Raw genomic sequence first — 21,631 nt, 5'->3', positions numbered from 1 at the left:
TTGTCCTTAAGTACTTCATGCCAGTCAGCCATTTTGTTGCTGCACATAGCATTGTTTGAAGCTTCAGAATTATGTTCAAAGACAGCCCCTTGGTTGGAATAATCTGAATGTGACCAAAGCATGGCTAAACACGGCCAGATCACACATTGAGGAAAAGCCACAGCACATCAACCAAAGTTGGACAAAATATTGTGCATCACAGAAGAGACCAAGCTGTGAACATGAATTTAATGTATTTATTTAAAACTTTTGTATCCTACTTTTCCACCAGTTAGGGCTCTCAAGGTGACACAGTGGAACCATCTTTAGCAAAGGGATTGAATTCCCATCCAGAAAATGCCAGCTTGTCCTCATTGCCAGCATTATTAACTAACAATACTTAAGTCATATCTGCATTAAGTTGAAGTTTTTTCCTTTATCTAGCCCATTACTCCCTCCCAAAAAATCAGTTCAGAACACCCACAACCTCACTAAGAAAAGGAGCAGTAGAGCTCAGCTGGATATCAGCATATAGATGACACTTCATTTCAAACTCCATGGTTTCATGTTCTAGTTAGATAGATCACTATGGGGCCCCATAGAATAGATTCCAGGGATCCAAACAGGTGGTCCCCCCCCGACCCTGCATCACCTTCTGATACTGGTCAGCCAGATAGTAACTATGTGTGGTACTCTGGTTACCTATCTTGCCTAGTCAGTACAGAAGGATATTCTGGTTGATGGTATCAAAAGTTCCCAGTTGGTCCAGAATATGAATTGGGATGCACTCCCCCTGCCTTTCTTTTGGTAAAGATAGCCAATCAAGATGACCAAGCTCATTTCTCCCATGTTATTCAACCTCTGTATAAAACCTTTAGGAGAACTCATTCGTAACTATGGAATTGGATGCCATCAATATGCAGGTGACATCCAGCTCTATGTCTCATTGGTCTAATCACTGTGGGATGCTGTAGAGATCTTGGGTCGCTTCCTGACAGCTGTGGTCAAATGGCTGAAAGCAAACAAATTGAAACGGAACCCAGACAAGATGAAAGTGATGTTGGGAAGGCAGAGATCTTGAAAGACATTGTAGTCCCCACTTTCAATAAAGTTCATCTGATCCTTGCAGACTCCGTTAAGAATCTGTGGATTAGATCCAGTGCTACTGCTAGAAAAGCACGTTAAGGCAGCTGCAAAAAATGCTTTCTACAAACTCAGTCTAGCTTGGAAGATGGCCCCTACCTTGATACTGCTGATCTGGCCACCTGCATCCAAGACATAGTAATATCAAGACTACACTACTGTAATGCACTATACTTAGGACTCCCCTCTAAGTTAACTCAGAGACTCCAGTTGGTACGGAACACTGCAGCTTAGTTATTAGTGGAAGCTAGGAAGAGTATGAATATCACTCTTATTCTGCAGTCACTCCATTGGCTATGTATCAGCTGCCAGGCTCAGTTGAAGATCTCATATGAAAAGCTATTCATGGCCTTGGTCCAACTTATCTGTGGACCACCTGTTTTCCTATGTTTCACCATGATAGTTTTGCTCATCTGATCATTTTGCCCATGAGCAAAATGAACAGCTGCCTGTACATGAGCATTCTCTGTGCTGGCCCCCACCTTATGGAACGGTCTACTTGAAGAGTTCAGGAAAGCTCCCACTCTCCTGGTGTTCTACAAACTAGACAAAACTAAATTGTTCAAGAGGCTTTTTACTCAGATAGGAGGGCTGCACTGTAAGGAAGTGATCTCAAAGAGGTACACATATAAAGGGATATGGACTATAGACTTTATTTGTAAATGTGATCCCACATTTACCACAGTTTCTGTGTGATTAATATATCAGTCTCAGAATTGCCTGTGCTCTGTTTTAGCACATCTTCAACTCTGAATTGGAATCTACTTGTTTTAAATTTTTGCAAATTTGCATTTATATACTCTATTATATACTCTGTTACATTGTTTATTGAAATGTCTTTGAGAATGTACTGATTCACATTGTGTAATCTGCCTTGAGTCTCAATGAGAAAGGTGGACTATAAAATGTAAATAAAATAAAAATAAATTTCAGTGCCAGAGCTGGAACTATTAGAAATGACAAAAGGCTGTTGTCTTAATCTACATTGTCAGTTGTTAGGCAGGGAAAAAGAGTCCAGAGTTGGTCCCTCAGCTAATCACCACTTCCTTCAGAAATCTTGGAGGTTGGTAATATCCTGCTTGGGGAGGGGATGTTTATTAGATGAGGTAAACTTAGTCTCTGTAGCTGGCATTATGTACCTGGTAATCTCTATAGAATATTAATAATTAGAATATTAATATTCTCTATAGAATATTAATAATGATTAATGGCGGAAACATTTTAAAAGGTTTAGATTTTCAATATGTAGCTTTGTTTGTTTATTATGAAGGTTGCCATTGTGGCTCAAGATTTAGCGGCCTTCCATAATGCTTCACCAGAAATTGGACATCAACAACATGGGCATCATTTAGTTACAGCAGAATCTAGACCTGTTACATTACTGGCTACATCCAATGGCACACAAATTGCAGTGCAGGTAAGTAGAATAAGAAGTTGGCTTGGTAGTGTAAGATTTCTTAAAATGCAGCTGTTTCACTTAGTCTGTGCATCTGCTCGCAGTTATGTGTGCTTGATTTTCAATACAGTCATTTATATTTGTTTTTTAGTTACCTGTATACAAATTCATGATATGTTCTGTGTTGGTGTGCTTTTGCACTTGCAGAGCAACCACTATATCTCCCTTTAACTGGAAAATCAGTTAAAGTCATCTGAGCATCATGCTCCTGTTGTGTCAGGACACGGTACTATATAGCTGCTGTTTTTATAAAAAACGAACAGTGGAATTCTAAGCCTCTCATCATAAGCCTGGTGTTAAAGTTGGTGCAACACCAGCATAACTATTGGGTACCCTGTGTTTGCCCAGCAGAGAAGTGGTATTTTTTAAAAGACCCTACTCCACAGAGCTGAATGCATAGCAATAGCACTGGAATCTATAGTAAATCTGCCTACATGCACCATAAACAGAATGGAATGTTGACAACACCACTATGTCAGCCAGACACAGAAGAGTGATGCAGGCATATCCCTAATGTCCTCCACCCACTTTTGACAGGAAGACATATAGCTAAGAAAGCACAGCCAATCCAACTGTATCACCTAGACACTTCCACAGCTTGCTTGGGAGAGGATACTGCCTGGTTCCCTCACTTGCATATGGGGTTACACTGCCATGACATCACACTGACATGATGATGATATTATACTAGCATATCTCCCTTTCTGCACTCTACATAATTACCCTGTGCCCCGTACGTGGGAGACATTGCTAGCAGCTGTTGAGAGAGGAAATGGTGGGTGCACTCTTATTGCATTTCCAGTTGGAGAAGTCGTGGATCAATATTGGTGTTTGTACCTTGGAGTGCCTGTAAGGAATCTGAGCAGATCAGTATTTGCAGTATGCTATAACAATGTTTGTGCTACTTCTTGTTTGTGCAGAGTGCTCTGTTTTTGCACAGCACCATTTCTCTGGAGTTTCCATCTCCATAACACCCCATGTATGTTCAGCGTGTGCCTTACATGAGGCCAGATAGTGTGCTTGCCATGTACACAATCATCTGAGAGATGGGTGTCTTGCACAGAGTTTATGCAGTGCTCAGGAGACTTGTGACTGGTTGCAGGCTTGTTTGGTATCATAAGCTGTACCAGTGCTCTGTATGTACTGAGAGGCAAGTTTGTCAGCATAACATTACTCCAGCACTGTAAACAGGACATGGGCTGGGGGAGCACAGGATGATGATTAAGCATCCTCTTCCCTAGTATATCCCTGGTACTGCCCATTTCTTGCTCCTATAGCGGTGCAGCTGTACTGACACAGGTTTATATCAGTGCATCATTGGCATGGTGCTACACCAGCATGTCACCACACAATTCCAGTTTCATAGCTTAGTTATTGTCTTAAGCAGTTTCCAGAATAGCCTTAGGATTGCATCCCAATAGTACCACCTTAAGCAGAGTTACAACCTTCTGAGTCTATTGAAATTATGGTTTTTAAAAGTTTTGAAATTATAACCTAGTATGATAAAGTAAGAACTTCAGCATGTTTTTAAACTAGGGGTTTCCCTATATTATTTAACATACTAGATGTATTAAAAATCTATTAAGTATTCTTTTCTCTGTTTCTTTAATAAGAGTACAGCTCTTGATGGCAAAAGTATATTACCCAGCAATCTTAGTCAAGTAGCCCATGTAGACCTCCTAACACCAACTTTCAACCTGTTGTCTATATTATTTCAGTCAAAATATGACTGTTACATTCCATCCACTTGAGATAGGCTTAATACCACAGTTTTCAAAGAACTAGTGACTTGAAATAAGTACATGAAGAAATTTTCTTTCTTGGTATTAGTATGTAATAATGTAGTTATTTAACATGTATGAGGATCATGGATGCTGATCCATCTCATTTGCAGCAAATATCTGCCAAAATAATATTCAGCACTATCAAATTGCTTGAAGACTGCTACTAATAATAAGAGAAGCAATGATAATGTCCAGGATCCAAAAAAATGTGCTACTACAGCACACCAGAGGGGGCCTGGGATGTGTGTTTCTCAGACAGCAATTAATGACAATTACATTGTGGCAAACTGCTTTTGAAACTGATGGGGGTTAAAAAGTCATTTAAAACACAGCATGCCACTTGAAGCCAGCTTGGTGGCCTTGGGCTAGTCAGTTCTCTGGAGCTCTCTCAGCCCTACCCACCTTGTTTGTTGTGGGGATAATTGTTGTGGGTGTTTGTTGTGGGGATAATAATGAAATACTTTGTAAACCACTCTGAGTGGGCTTTAAGTTGTCCTGAAGGGCGGTATATAAATCGAATGTTGTTGTTGTTGTTATACTGTGCATATTGCTCACTCGCTATTACAGTTGCATATATAAAATATGATTCTTACTTTTCTCCATGGTACATCCAAGCTAGTTGACTAAACGTGGTGCGCAAAATGTAATTACATTATCTGTTTCAAAATAAAATACGTTTTAGCACATATAATATTTTCAATATTTTTGTTTCAGCTTGGAGAACAGCAATCTTTGGAAGAAGCCATTAGAATAGCTTCTAGAATACAACAGGGTGAAACACCAGGAATTGATGATTAACTCTGCCTAAAGAAACAATGGAATTAATTACATTTTATTTCCAATCAACAAATGTCTGTACCAGTTGACATCCATAAAAAGTTTAATGTGTTCTTGCTCACTAATACTGTGCACACAATTTATGCAAGAGTGAAGAACATTTAATGTCTATAATGTTTGTGAACATGAACCTTGGGAAATAGATGAATGCCACTTATCAGATGCATTCTTTATTCAAGAATATGGAATTAGGATTTCATGCTTAGATTTCCTTTGCCTATAATTACATCAGATTGCAAACCAGACTGCAAGCAAGCTGCATCTGTTTTAGAACTACTGGAATTAATTTAAAGCCACACGAAACCGAATGAAGGCGTTACTGAAGATTTCAAATATTTAAACTGTAACAAAAATCATTTCAAAAATATTTTGCAAACAGAACAATTTTAATGGTTCCTAATATACAGATGCCTTTTGAATTTTGAGACCTTTGTAAATAGTACATTTTGAATTGTGTTTCATACACAAATTGAAGATTCATCTTGTTTAGCTTTTTGCCTTCTATCTCACTGATTGTAAATACAGACTGTTCATGCTGGAAGTGCTAAATATATTATCTTTGAATTGGATTATGTATAAAAGAGGAGCTTTGCTTGTTCAATATTAAAGGAAGTAAACTTAATATTTCTGTTGCCTTGCATATCAAGATATTTTATTCTCAACATGGCCAATTCTGTGGATACTTAAGATTGGAGCCATGAACAGACAAGATGGGTCTTTCTACAAACCTGAAAAATGCACCAAGTTTACAAAAAACTCTGAATTTTTTTACCCGACCCCCAAATAATAGAAGTAATAGTTTGTAGCTTTATAAACCAAATGCCCTCAGTGGCCAACTGTATTGCCTGCCTTCAAGCCTTGGTTTCTGTCAGTGAAAGGCAGGGGGAAGGGGGAGGGCTCTTTCTAAGGCTGTTCTCCCTCTGAGGCGGAGGACATCTTGGGTGTTTCCCACCATCCAATCGGGGAGGCAGGAAGTTAAACTTTCTTCCTCTTCCTTTGGTGTGTGGGACCACCCTCTCTCCTCAGTTCTTTTCCTGCCTCAGGGGAGAGCAGTGCTCTTTAGGATAGCTTAGCTAACCTGTTCAATCTGTTCTTTCTGTGCATTTTCTTCACAGTGTCTTTTTGTCTGTAACCTCTTCTGTCTACCCTCTCCTGTGTTATTTCTCTCTCTTGTCCTTGTCTGTTTAAAAAAAAAAAAAGAGTGAGAGAGAAAGAGAGGGAAAGGCTTCTTCGGGAGCCCGAAGAAGAATGGAGGGACAAGCTCGGGAGTCATCCGACTCAGAAGACTCTTTCCTCGAAAGGGCTGAGGGCTGTTCCCTGGAGGCCGTCCTTCCGACGGCGGGAATATGCCCGGCCGGGTCCGACTCGCCTCAGAGGCTTGTTCGGCCCCCCGGCAGAAGAGTGCCTGAGGAGAAACAGCCCGCCAAAAAACGGCCCCGTCTGTCGCAGACGGTGCCGGAAGCAGCTGGACGACAACACCAAGACGCAGGAGCGAGCGCAGCTGCTAGGAGCCCTGTTTCGGCGGGAAGAGCCGCAGCGGCTGCTTTCCCGCCAAACCGCACTGCCGCGGTTGCCAACCTCCCGACTGGAGAGACGCGGCCTTCTTCATCGTTCCAGATGCAGGGCTCCGATTCTGGCACTCTGGAGGGACATGTAAGTGATTCTCCTCCTAATCTTCCCCCGGATTTTCTGGCAGCAATCAGATGGTCCCTAAGGAAAGAGCTCTGGTCCATCTGCCAAACCGGGACCCCGGGGCCCTCCCCTGCCATTCCAGCCGCAGTCCCAGGCACCTCTCAGGGACCGGTTGATCGACCCACAGCCTGGCCAACCAAGGCGGCCAAAAAGCTGCAGGGTAAAACACCTAGATGGGCTGAGGGGGATTCCTCCATAGACGAGGACTCTGAGGAGGGGGATTTTCTCTCAGAGGAGGAACAGGAGCTAGACTCCACATCCTCCGATCAGTCTATTAGGCTGTTCCAAATGGAGGATTACAGCTATTTACTGTCCAAAACTCTATCAGCACTGGACCTGAACGAGTCTGAGAAACGGGAGGAGGAGGAGACTGCCCCACGAAGGGCCAAGTCAAGACCAAAGGGGAACAAGGAATTTTTTCCTAGGGCTGACAACAACCCCAGAGTATTCCCTTTTCCCGATTTCTTTGAAAGGCAGCTTAAGGCAGAATGGTCACTACCAGCAGCCACCAAGCAGGTCCCCAATATCATGAAAAAGCTGTATGCCTTGCCTAATTTTGCTGATGAGCTCTTGCAGGTACCGGTTATAGATGCACCAGTGGCAGCACTCCAGTCTCAAGGTCTCCTCTCTGAGGATGGACAAGGCATGATTAAAGACGGTCTCGACAAAAAAGGTGAGGCAATTCTTAAGCGTGCGCACGAAGCCATGGCTACATCCATAAAGGCCTCTGCTATAGCCTCTGTGGTCTCTCGGGCGGCCGTAGTGTGGACCAGAAGGTTGATCCAGTTACTACCTCAAAACAACAGTAGACTGCTGGAAGGAGCCAACAGAATACTTAAGGCCTGCACATTTATAGCGGATGCTACATTGGATTCCCTATCTATGACCTCCAGGGCATTGGCGTCTTCTTCAGCCATACGACGCATGTTATGGCTTCGGGTTTGGCAAGCTGACCTCCAAGCCAAACTGATCCTGATGTCCTACCCTTTCCAGGGCGGCAAGCTCTTCGGGGATCAACTAGAAAAAATCCTGGTTGAAACTAAGGACAAAAAGAAGGCGCTGCCAAAATCCCTCAAAAGACCAGAGAGAAGGTCCTTCGGGTATCAATCCTTTAGATCTCATCACACATTGCCGAGAAGCCGACAAGATCCAAAGCGCAACTGGACGCTTCCCCGATCACAACCTCGCAGGGGTCCTTTTCACCCAAAATTCAACAAACAACAACACCGTGGTGGCAGGCAGGACTCCGAGGACAAAGGGCAGAGGCCCTGACTCGCAAGACGCTCCGGTGGGGGGACGGCTGCTCAGGTTCCAGCAAACCTGGGTAGAGTCCAAGGCGGATGCCTGGGCATTAGAGATTGTCTCCAAAGGTTATGCAATAGAATTTTCTACCTTTCCTCCGGAGCGATTCCTCACCTCACCACTCAAGAAAGATCCTCACAAGAGGAGCATCACAATTCAGGCCATGCAACATCTGCTACAGATAGGAGCCGTCGAGCCTGTCCCCGAAGAGGAAAAGGGGCAAGGAGTCTACTCAATCTTCTTCACGGTTCCCAAAAGAAACGGCGACTGGAGGTCCATTCTGGATCTCAAGTACGTGAACAAGTTCATCAAGTTGAGAAGATTCCGCATGGAAACTCTTCGGTCCATTGCGGAAGCACTTCAACAAGACGAATTTCTAACATCAATAGACCTGACGGAGGCTTACCTTCATGTACCGATTGCCCCAGCCCATCGGAGATTCCTAAGATTCTGTATACGGGACACTCACCTGCAGTTCAGGGCGATGCCCTTTGGGCTGGCAACGGCCCCCAGGGTATTTACCAAGCTGTTGGTAACACCTATAGTCTGGCTCCGGGAGAGGGGCTACCAGCTGCATCCGTACTTGGACGACATTCTGATAAGATCTCCCTCTCGAGAAGCCTCCGTCAGGGACACAACGTTCACCATTCAGGTTCTGGAGAGGCACGGCTTTCTAATCAACAGGACCAAATGCTCTCTTCAGCCGTCACAACGACTGGAGCACCTGGGACTTATACTCGACACCAAGGAGGGCTCCCTGTTCCTCCCGAAGGAGAAGCGGACAAAACTCATCCGTTTAGCTTCAGATGTAATCAGGCAACCATCATCATCGCTCACGGACCTATCCAAACTAATGGGGCTACTGGTAGCCCATTCAGAAGCCATCTACTGGGGCCGGTATCATCTCCGGCCTCTGCAATCAGCACTTCGACCTTTTCAGTTACAAATAGCTCACAAATCCACCCTCAAAATACAGCTCCCTCTGCCAGTCAGGGAGAGCATGCGATGGTGGACCATAGAGAACAACCTACGCCAGGGCAAGAGTTTTCTATCTCCCCGACTTGTCCAGATCTTCACGGACGCGAGTCTGCTAGGTTGGGGAGCGACGCTGGAGGGACAGCCAGCGCAGGGGGAATGGTCCGATGCGGAACGGAAACTCCCAATCAACGTATTGGAGATGAGGGCGATCCTTCTAGCCTTGAAGCACTTCAGAGACCGGATAGACCACAGCCATGTCCTGATACGAACGGACAATATTTCTGCGAAGGCGTATATCAACAAACAAGGAGGAACCAAGTCTTCACGCCTACAACGAGAAGCCAACAAGATCATCGGCTGGGCAGAACTCAACCTACAATCACTCCAGGCAGAGCACATCAGGGGAGTCCTCAACGTCCAGGCAGACTGGCTGAGCCGAGAAGCTCTTCATCCAGGGGAATGGGCCCTGAAGAGAGAGGTCTTTCTACTGGTATCAGAACACTTCGGCCAACCGAAGGTGGATCTGTTCGCCTCCCATCGGAACAACCAATTACCGAGGTTCCTGTCCCGGTACTATCATCCTCGAGCAGAGGGGACGGACGCACTCCACTCTCAGTGGCCAACGGGTCTCCTGTACGCCTTTCCACCGCTACCAATGATTCCGAAGGTCCTGAGAAAGTTGAGGGAGCAGCGAGCGACAATAATATTGATCGCACCATGGTGGCCAAGAAGGCCATGGTTTGCCACTCTACATCGTATGTCCATAGCACCTCCCCTCAAACTCCCAATTCATCCGGACTTGCTCCAGCAGGGACCCATTTGGCACCCCAAGCCGGCGTGGTGGTCTCTGACCGGCTGGAAATTGAGCGGAGACACTTCCTGCTAGCAGGCTACCCTGCAGAAATAATAACTACTCTAATGGCATCCAGAAAGAGTTCTACGATTAGAATTTATAACTCGACATGGAAAGCCTTCACTCGCTGGTGTCGGCGTAAGAAATTGGACCCTACTCAGCCTTCCAAAACTACTGTGTTGGGTTTTCTACAGGAAGGGCTGGATAGAGGACTACGTCCTGCTACATTGAAGAAACAGGTCGCTGCCATAGGTACAGTACTACCGGCGCTAGACGGGATCCCGCTGGCTTCACATCCGCACGTTCAAAGGTTTCTTAGAGGGGCTACTCTGCTGAACCCGCCAACAGTGCATAGGTTCCCGACTTGGCGCCTGAACGTGGTGTTGTCCGCTCTCATGAGACCTCCATTTGAGCCCATTAGAGACATTACGTTGCGATGGCTGAAGCTGAAGACCATCTTCCTCGTGGCCATTACTTCGGCGCGCCGTATCTCAGAAATGGGCGCCTTATCAATCCGACCGGAACTGTGTATTTTTCATAAGGACAAGGTGGTCCTACGGACGGATCCTGCCTTCGTACCCAAGGCATACTCGAGATTCCATAGATCCCAGGAGATTAATCTTCCATCCTTCTGTCCGAATCCCACACATTCGAAGGAGAGGGAATGGCATAACCTTGATGTGAGACGGGCCCTCAAGGCGTACATAATCAGGACTGAGTCGCTACGTCAATCCGACTCTCTTTTTGTTAACATCTCGCATCCTAAGATGGGCCACTGCATGTCGTCTGCCGCTATTGCCTACAGTATAAAGTCATGCATTCAGGAGGCGTATAAAGCCATGAAGATAGAAGTGCCGTCGGGGATTACGGCACATTCGGCAAGAAGCGCAGCTACTAACGCAGCTCTAAGAAAAAATGCTTCATTAGAGGACATATGCAAGGCCGCGACGTGGTCTTCGTCTTCTACCTTTATCAAGCACTACCACCTGCACACGTATGCTTCGGCTGATGCAGCCTTCGGACGTAGAGTACTTCAACACGTAGTAGAGGACGAAGGATCCATCCCACCCAGGACATAGGGAACTGCTTTGGGAGCACCCAAGATGTCCTCCGCCTCAGAGGGAGAACGGCCCCTTGGATACTCACCGAGAAGGGTCCTTCTCCTCTGAGGAAAGGAGGACATCTTGCCCTCCCAGGATCCTCGCAAGTTCTGTGTCAGTACAGTGTGTTGTACTCTATATGTTTTTCTACAGTTCAGTTGTGTTTACACTGTTGTGTTCTTCTGGTTCGACTAGTTGTCGACTGTTTGTGGTTGTTAGTTGATGTGTTCTTCAGCTGACTGTGTTCTCCTATCCATCTTGAGAGAGACAGTTTTTATTCCGACAGTTTAGGAATAGAGTGAGGGAATACTGCTGAGGGGAATCACCCGAACTGAGGAGAGAGGGTGGTCCCACACACCAAAGGAAGAGGAAGAAAGTTTAACTTCCTGCCTCCCCGATTGGATGGTGGGAAACACCCAAGATGTCCTCCTTTCCTCAGAGGAGAAGGACCCTTCTCGGTGAGTATCCAAGGGGCCGTTTTGGTCTTTGAGGGAAGGTTTATCAGAGCCAGGGCCCATGCTGCCACATGACTTGCATGACTAACCCAGGAGTGGCTGCTTGCTACTGTTCAACAGCAGCCACCCCACTAAAACCAGTGTGGTATAGTGGTTAGAGTTTCAGACTAGGATCTGGGAGACCCAGGTTCAAATAATTACCGTAGAAGCTCGCTGGTTCGTGGGTGGAAAGAAAGAAGGAAGCAGGGAAAGGTTGCCAGGAAGAAGGAAACTGTGGGGAAGGTCCTTGCAAGTTCCCTGATGCACAACGGCCCAGCTCCGGTGGCCAGCACCATACATCCAGGTCATATTTTTCCCAAGTAGAGGCTGCAAGGGGAAGGAAGAAAAACAATACAGGGAGGCAGTAAAGGTAGGCAGGACTGGTGAGTGGGAAGGAGAGAAGGCAGCAGGAAAATGGGAGAAGCTATGGGAGCTTTCAGGGTAGGCTAAGAGGAACTAAGGTGGGGGAGGAGAAAATGAGATACCTTCTTTAAGTCTTTGCAGGTCCCCTGCTTGTTTAATTTTAAAATGTAAACTTCAAACTATTAATTGTTAAACCAGAGGGTTGGAACAGTTAGTTATATATCTTAACTTGGAGACAAATCTCAAGTATTACAACAGACTGAGATTCTGCTAATAAGGTAACTATTTGGAATCCACTGTGTCTGGGGAAAACGCTTTTGGCAGGATATCTAAAGTCCTTCTGATTCCTGTGATCTCTTACAAATGTGTAGGCTTTCAGCATATTCCAATATTAAACTGCATGTCACTCAAGTAAATGTCTGATTTTGTATCCGCTCATAAAATGGATGGCACTATTAATACCATAAAAGCAAATTAGGGGAGGAAGAGAGGGCAGGATCCCTTCTTGCCTCCTTGCACACCATCCTTTGTGCCTACATGGTTTAAAGAAACCAGTGTAAATATGCATTAAGAGCACACATTCCCCAAGACTCAGGGAAGCATCAGTTTTACCCCATGTGCCAAAATACAACTGGATTTCTGCTAAACTGGTGGTGTAAGGTTGTGCCACTTAAATGTTAAGTAATAACATTAGGGGCATGCCCCCTTACTGCTTTCTTACCATGCAGTCCAATGAATGGTAGCTAAGTTTGGTTAACACAGAGCAGGCAAGTCCTTCCTAGCAGAAGACTCCAAGACACATTTTAAGCTAAGCCCATCCACACCACTACATTGTTCATTGGGTCTGGAGCTACTCTTATGACTCCCTCTGAACCCCTGACTGGTCAGTGGATCAATTGAACATGGCTGTACATCTTTCTCAGGGAGGCAGTAGGAAAGTGGAAAAAACGATCAATCAGAAAGATGGAGAACTTTGATGACTGAAGGAACTATATAGGTTCCATTTCCCCCTTTATGTGAAATCAGGCCTATACATAGAATGAATTCAGTACATACGTTTCTTTTTTAATACATGTTCATTTCACTCAGGACATTTAGTCCTGCCCTTTCCAAATGGATGACATTTTCTGTTTATATGAGGAGAAAGATTTTGAAGGTACACTTTGCAATAAAATTTCTCTTAGTGTGAGGGAGAAAAATATTGTCCGTCAGCCTTCTCCCTGCTGTGAGAAGTTGAAAAAATGTAATGGAAAAGGAACTCAGTTGTTGAAAAGAAAGCTGGAGCTATTTACTGCATTCACACTTAACCCAGGTTTTCTGGACACTGAATCTATGAGGATTGGTTCCACTTTGGACCTCTGTAATTCCACACTTAAAAGGATTGAAACAAGTGATGGCTGTTTATTTTTTCTGCACTAGAAAAATGCCCTTTTCTGCTGTAGGCTTTCTGGGGAACACACCAGTTTTGTCAGTACATAGGCCTAGGACACATCCGTTTCCTCTGTTGAGGAAATTTACAAGGTTTGGGTTTTTTAAAAAAAATTGGATATGTTGCTGTTCAACCAATTGGGGGGGGGTGTAAAGGGGAGGGTGAAAGGCAGGGCCAGGGCCACACCTCATATCAAATAAAGCATTCTGCACTTCAACAAAGCCATAGTTTGACTTCTGGGGGAAAAAACGGGTATGTGTGCAGGCAGAAAAGTAGCAGAAAAGCCAGAGAAAAATTATTTTGTGGCTGATACAATCTTTTCCCATAAAGAATGCAAAGAAGTCTGGGAAGCAGTTTGAGACTGAATTGGCATATTTTGACTGCGCATGCAGAATTCTAAAGAGAAATCAATGCAGTATGGGGCCAGAACTGATGAAAAAGCCCAGTGCAGAAAAGACCAGAGATTTTCCCCCAATTAAAAAATCCGTTTTTCAAAGAAAAACATACACACTTGCTTGAGAATTCTTGATTATAGCAGGACTTGCTTCTCATTAAACATGCATAGGATTAGACAATAAAAGGTAAATTAAAGGCTCTGCACATGCTTCAATTTTATTACCAGAACTTCTGAAAAAAATGTTAACCCCTGAAAGCAAAGATGCTGCCTTTGGGACTTGCCCTCAGGGAGCTGGGGAGGGCTTAAGACCAGGATTCAAAATTTCCAGAAATTCTGATGCGATTTTAGTCATAACAGTTGAAGCTGTTAGCAGCAATCAGTGTCTCAGCAGCAAATGGAGAACCTTAAATGGAGATATCAGCGGGAGTAGCTCAAGAGTCCCACATAGCCTGAGAAGGTTGCCAACATGAACGGGCAAGCCCTTGTAAGTACTGCAAAATTCAGCCCTGGACTAGTCAACTGAATAGTCAACAAAATTCAGCCCTGGACTACCACTTAATAAAGGCTTATGCATTCACTATATTATTAGGGCATGGATCAAACCATTGTAGGAGCAACAAGAACAGATAGGGCAGAGCTCTTCAGAATACTGTTGGATATTGTTCCAGTAGGAATATTGTAAAGTATTAATTATTTATATAGTTTTAATATTAGTATTTAATAATTTAGTAAGTATTTAATAATATTTGTATTATTTCCCATACTTTGAAAAAAGATGACAACAAAGAAACATTCATGACATCCTGATACAACCATAACATTTTATTGGTTATTCACACCTGGTGTGTCATAGATATATGCAAGTTATATGGCCTGTGTTTCACACAAAATGTGGTGCTGGAGTTATTTTGCCCAACCACTTGAAAAGCAATTCTGAGTCAATGACCACACCAAAGGAATGTTTGTTTAGGAGCTATAAAATAGCCTCTTAACATTCCTTTACATTTAATGAGTTCCCTTAAACAATACAAATAAGCATTTCCTCTTGAATTTTGTCTTATATAGGTGCTACCCAAGTTGTATTATTACTTCTGATTCATTTTGCCTGTAAATGTTTACTGCTCTAAAAAGGGAGGAGGGCAACCATTACAATCCAGGATTTGAATTGGCTCAAATGGAGTAAGGATTCTATCTGAAATTACAAATGGGCATTTGGGAGGCAACATTTGGCAAAATCTGCAGGTGTGGCTCATAGCGTAGTTTGAAAATAGGATATAGTTGCGTATGTTTGATTAAATGCATGTATATCTTTTTAATTATGCATAGGTATATGTTAATCTATGTTTTCAAGACTACTCATGCCACTACAATGTATAGATTTTGCTGAATTCAGTTTCAATTCAGGGTCTCCCCAAGCAGGAAACTTTGAAGGCCATAAAACTATCTCCAATGTACTTCTTTATCAAATCCTTATGAAATATCTCTTCCTCAGGATAGACAAGTAAAAGGGTGCTACACCAATGTCCATTTGATCAATATAAGATTTTGGAGAATTTTCTGGTCAACAGATTTCCGACGAAGCTATTTGCAAAACGCATAGGGATCTGAAAGTATCAAATAAACCACTTCTCTGCTGCACCTTGCTTTTCTCTTCCTGGTCCTCAGGACAGTCTTGACAGATAAGGCGCATGTGTGAAGTGAGAACAGTAGCATTGGAGATTCTTATTTCATTTGTTTTATTTATTTACATTATTTATAGTCCACCTTTTAAGGTGAGACTCACATAGCACACTGTATACAAGGAGGTGTTTTCATGGAAACTGAGCCTCTACAAAAATGTCTTTTACTACAGATAAAAATTTTAAAAATTCAGTTAAACTATGGCTGTTTTGAGTTTCTCCTTCTCCCATTTTGCTGGAAAGAAATATGAAAATAGCTCATGAAGATTACGGTCATGGCTATTTTATCTTACCTGTGGTTTTATGAATATTTTACTGGTGGTAATGAACAACTCTAGGCATGCATATGATATTTGTATGTGAAGGCCTTCAAACCAACAGGCAGCTAAGAAATATGTCAAAGACAAAAAATGTCTAATCTTTGCTATAATTAAAGGTCAGCAAGATCTCCTGTAAGGAAACTATCGATATTGACATTACAAGATGCTTGTGGTTAAAATTCCTTAAACATGTACCCATCATAAAAGACATTTAATTTTTATAGACCCTTCTTTCTAGTAGTAAGGTTGTTTATTTTATTTATTTATTTATGTCATTTATAGTCCACCTTTCTCACTGAGACTCAAGGCAGATCACACAGTATGAGATTAGTACAATCAGTATCAAGGACATTTCATAAACAATACCCTAGGGTAAATAGATACAAGTTTAAAAGACATAGTATTAGCAAGAATCCAATACAGAGTAGAAAAAATACTGAAGCAGAACATAATCAGTTCTAAGACTAACATTAGACAACATGGAGCACTGGTGGTACACAGGAATACATATTTAAAGCGATAGAGTTGTACAATCTGTGAGAAAAATCATCTTAAACAGCAAAACAACATTATGTTACATTAACAGCTTTTACTGTAAATGATGAGTTTTATCTTGGGCTGTCAACTCCAGAGGGGCCTAGAGATCTCCCAGAATTCCAACTGATCTCTAGACTATAGAGGTCAGTTTTCCTAGTTATAAAGGCTGCTTTGGAGGGTGGATTCTAAGGCATTATATCCAGCTGAGGTCCCTCCCCAAATCCTGCCCTCAGTCAGGAATTTCCCATCCTGGAGTTGGGAACCCTAATTTTATCATTTGACATAAATTCTGATTTAAGAATTTGTTTACATTTTTTCTCAATGGCTGCTGTAGAAATAAAATGAATGTGTTCCTATTTCTCTAGCTAATAAAATGGAGTTAGCGTTGTATAGTAGTTAGGGTCTGGATCTGGAGGAACCAGATTTGACTCCCAGCTCTGCCAGGGAAGCTTGCTGGGTGAAGTGACCTAGTCACACATTCTCAGCCTAATCTATTTCATAGGGTTGTTGTGAGGATAAAATGGAAGAGAATTATGTAAGCCACCTTGGATTCCCACTGGGGGAAAAGTGGGGTATAAATGAAATAATAAATAATACTTCTAAAATTATTGAAAACGTAGTAGTAGTGCAATCCAGGTCACCACACAATGGCCTCTGCTCATAGATGTGGAGTAAGAAACAGAGCTTGGCCGAAAGACAAATGGCTATGCTTTGTGGTAAGTGCTCACTCACAGCTTTATTTAAGTTTTTAAAGGGTACTTGTGCATTATAGTGGTCAAGAATACTGACTCTGGCCAAGTTCATACATTCTGTGAACACAAATGATTGCACCTAGGCTCACACCATTTCCAGGATTGTATGGAAATGTCATCAGTATTAACCGATGCACCTCCATATGCCGTGTTTCTGTGAGCACCTTTCTTACTATGCAGGACAGGAGCTAGGTGTAGCAGTTGATCACAGGCACATTCTCCAATGCCTCAAATATTGTCATTTGTCTGAAGTGCACCCTGAGAAATATATTGCCTAACATTAATGTGTACTAGAATTTGACATAGAGAATAAAGGTGGGATGAGAGTCTCTCCCTCTCTGATATCCTTGAATTTTAAACCAGACAACTGTGTGTAAGGAGTCGTAAAGTTGGAGTTATTTAACAGGAATGGCATGAGCACCAAATCCACAGCAATATTTTAAATGTTATAGAATACTCCAGAATTCACCTCACCTTTGCTTTCTTTAGAGAAAGTAATTCTTTTTAGGCTACCCGAGGAAGGATAAAACTGGTCCTATGTGTAGTGATGGTCACCAACAAATAACAACATTGACTGTTTACTGCTCTGAGAGGGAACTAATCTGTTTAGAAGACCGGTATATAAGCACACTGCTATTATAATTCAGTATATTATTTAAAGAAGAGTCCTGCCTTATCAGTTTAGCATTTATGAGCTGGTTCATAAATATTATTAAGGATAACTAATGAATTTATGAGAAAACAAAATGGAAATAAATTGAAAACAAAGTGGAAATTTCATGTTGGTTATTTTCATCATATCAAAACCAAACAGCAATACAAACACTTTTGTTACTATTTGTTATTCTGGTACCCAGTTGTTTGCCCTGACCTAGATGGACCAGGCTAGCCCACTCTCCTCAGATTTCAGAAGCTGAGCAGGGTTGGCCCTGGTTACTTAAGAGAGCTGTTGTAGCATAGTGATTAAATGAATGGGCTGCACATCAGCACTCTGCTGGTTCAAATCCCACTACTACCATGAGCTCAGCAAGTGGCCTTGAGTAAGCTGCACTTCTCAGTCCCAGCTCCCTAACTGTATTGTGAGGATAACAACACTGAACTTGTTCACCACTCTGGGGTTGTGAACCCTGTAAGATAACTCCAACTTGACGACTCTTTACAGTTGTCTGGTTTAAAATTCAAGGATGTCAGAGAGGGAGCGACTCTCATCCCACCTTTATTCTCTATGTCAGATTCTAGTACACATTAATGTTAGGCACTAGATTTCTCGGGGTGCACGTCAGACAAGCTCCTTCAAGGAAGATTGGGGACGGGGGGAAATGTAGGAAACATATTTATAAAAGTATCTGTAACATTACTTTTTAAAATTGATTCTATACCAGTTATTGTGAAACAAGATCTGTTAGTGTTTCTATCAATGTTGCATTTTTTGTCCTAGTGTTTTGAAGACATTGCCAAATTCAAATTGTTTACAGGTGACTCTTAAACAGATTTACAGCTCTTTAAGTATAGCCCCACCATTAAGTGAAATGAGGTTACCTGCCTCAAGCACCAGATTTTTGATGTTATTAAAGGGATACAAATGTGAAATTATTTTGCTTATTATTACATTGTAACCACCATTGTGGTGGCTCAGGCACCAAAATGTCTTGGACCATCTCTGAACTTTTCTTATATTATTTGTGTCACATACCAAAAAAAAGCAATTTTAAAATTATGCGCACATTTTAGCCAGTGGAGGTCTTATGTTCATAATATAACTTAAGCCTCATAGATCCAGAGGAGTTAGCCTTGTTAGTCTGTAATCACAAAATAGTAGAGTCCAGTAGCACCTTTAAGACTAATCAACTTTATTGTAGCATAAGCCTCATACACTCTCATCTTTCACTATTCATTTGATTTTAACTCTGCCTTATGTTTGTGAGACCTTTGCTTACATATACTGACTTATACTACGTCTGAGTCTGAGTGAGAAAGGTGGACTATAAATAATGAATATATATATATATATAATGTAAATGAACAAACACAATTTCATCTTGAACTGTTGGGAGGCTGGACAATACAGCATCACAATCTAGAAGGATGTAGCACCTCTACATTTCTCAGAATTTCCCAGCAGAAACAAGCTCACAGGTGTCACAGTTTACTGGCACCACTTGCTGCGCGTATCTGCCATCATGCTCCGAACAGGAGACTTCAACATTAAGGGTGCATTTGATCCACTGTTGACGCTTTCCTCTGCTCTAGATTAAGATTGAAAGACAAATTAACATTAGTTAATATCCAAAATGTGGTCTACTTATTTTAAAATGTCTAGTATATTACCTGTTATAAAATTAAAAATATTGAGTTACTGTTTAAATAGGTTTGTTGGCTACTAAAGTGGATATCACAATTGCAATTAGAGGTCAGGCTCTGAAAGAAGGCACACACCTTCCTGAATGCTTGTATCTAGTGCTTTCAAACAGGGCTTCTAATAGGGGAGTAGAGCCAGGGAGGTCAAGGGGGAGTAGGCAAGAACCTCTGTAGTCTGAATTCCCTGAAAAAGGACATACAAGCTGTACAGCAGCAAGGAGGGCAGTGTACCATACTATCCTACCTGCTATGGTAATCTGCATAGATTCAGGTAAGCACCGATTTCAACCCTAAAACACCCAAACCAGTTATGAAGGTAGAAAGCCAGCAGAGAAGTGTGGGCTATCACATTTATAATTCTGCCACTAGACAGAAATTGTGAGTGTGTGCTTGATGCATGGGACTCTTGGCCCCCAGGGAACAAGATCACTCCCAAGGATTGTTGATCAGGAAAAGCTGAGGAAGGGAGCTATGTGGACAAGACCTTCAGTGATCTACTAGAACAGTTCAACTCCTGTGCTGATAGCTCTTCTATTGTCAGGGAGAATAAGGTTCTCAGGGTTGGAGGACATCAGGTTGAGGAGGGATATGATCCCTTAGAAGGAACTCCTTCCTTGGATGATGGACCAATGACCTCTCACACCAAGGACAACCCTCTGGGTTTGGGGAGAGGTAGGCTTTTGCTAGTGGGTAATTTGATTATTATGTATATGTGACAGGTGTTTTAACCGCATGGAGACTTGTCTACCTGGTGTGAAGACTGTAGACATAAAACACTGTCTAGATAGGCTGATAGTGGTAAGGAAGAGTAACCAGTCACAGTGCACACTGGCACCAATGTCGCTAAGAAATGTAATTGTGTGGTCCTGCAGGAAAATTTTAAATTTCCTGGCAATGCTGAGAAAATCTGGGTGTTGAATTCCTGCCTATCTATACAACTGTCAAACTCTTAAGTCTGTGGCCTTAAAAAGCCAAGAACCCTAACACGGGCCCACAGTGGTACAACATGATGTGTGACCTTTAGTAAATTACACGCAGCAGAATCCAGCTTTCAAGCAGTAATCCACAACGTGCTGATTTTTACAGGACTTTAAAAAGCTTAGAGGAGCCCTTTAGACATTGTTAAAGTGGCAGCAGCCACCATGCATGAAGTTCTGATGCTGCAAACACCTTTAGTTATTAAAACCAAGAAATGACTCCTTTTAACACTAAACAAAGCAAGTCACTACTTACTGTGAACAAAGTTCACAACATATGAACAATCCATAAAAAGTACATACAGTCATTCCACTTAAAATATTTGCAAAAGTAAATGTTGTAAAAGCGTACATAGTGCCCAGAGATGTCAAGAATAAAGAAGGAAAACATCATTTCAAAGAGCAAAAATCTTTTGAGTTTATTATGTACTTTGGGAAAAGAATACGTTTCCCTGTTAAAGCCATTTTAAACACAATCCTTTGCTTGTGCTGCGTAAGTGCTGGCTAGCTGCTGAAAGATGCAGTTTTGGGAACAAGAGATCACTGTGCTTAATGGGACTAATAGCGCAATCCTAAGCAGAGTTACTCCAGTGTAAGCCCACTGAAAAAAATGTGCACATACTTGGGCTACACAGGTATTCAAAAATCCAGCGTCTAGACCAGGAAGGTGTCTACAAGGCTGCAATCCTCAAGGCACTTCCTTGGGGACAAGTTCACTAACTGAATTAAGTCTGAAATTTAGTTCTTTTTTTCCACTCACCTAAGCCACAAAATCTTTACTTTTTAAAAGATAATATACAAAATAGTAAAATATTACACATTATAAAACTTAAAAAGACAAAAAAATAATAGTTAAAGCATCAATACCTTTTAAAAAGATATAAAAACAGTGAAATATAAGCAATCTTGACATCTCTTACTGATAAGCTGAGACTTGATACCTCTTACTGATAAACTGAAAGGAATCCAGTGGTAGTTTCATTAACAAAATTTATACACTTTCTTGAATTAGACTCATGGAAGTAGCCTCTGACTCACCCAAGTTTATGCTGGAATAAATGTTGCTAGTCTTTAAAGCAGAACTCAAATTGTCTTTTTTTTTCCTGCTACAGACCAACATGGCTCCTACAATCACTTTTCTCAGTACACTTCCATAAGGTCAGACAACAAAAACAGCATGCTGTAGTTTCCCAATGAGCTT

The 21,631-nt window shown here is 42.3% G+C and overlaps 1 protein-coding gene across 2 annotated transcripts in view; it reads left to right on the top strand.

The window, feature by feature from the left end:
* ZNF143 (zinc finger protein 143) overlaps nt 1-5,831 on the top strand; it is a 60,202-nt gene extending 54,371 nt beyond the window's left edge. For both annotated transcript variants that reach the window (XM_054972893.1, XM_054972894.1), the window contains exons 15-16: nt 2,393-2,539; nt 5,077-5,831. In XM_054972893.1, coding sequence (XP_054828868.1) covers nt 2,393-2,539; nt 5,077-5,160 — 231 coding nt within the window. In that variant the 3' untranslated portion in view covers nt 5,161-5,831. The remainder of the gene's footprint in view (nt 1-2,392; nt 2,540-5,076) is intronic.
* Nucleotides 5,832-21,631: the final 15,800 nt, after the last annotated feature.

This window comes from Eublepharis macularius, chromosome 2 (assembly GCF_028583425.1).
Source record: "Eublepharis macularius isolate TG4126 chromosome 2, MPM_Emac_v1.0, whole genome shotgun sequence".
Classification (NCBI taxonomy): Eukaryota; Metazoa; Chordata; class Lepidosauria; order Squamata; family Eublepharidae; genus Eublepharis; species Eublepharis macularius.
Note: the sequence above shows the minus strand (reverse complement) of the source record. Positions and strands in the feature narration are given on the sequence as shown.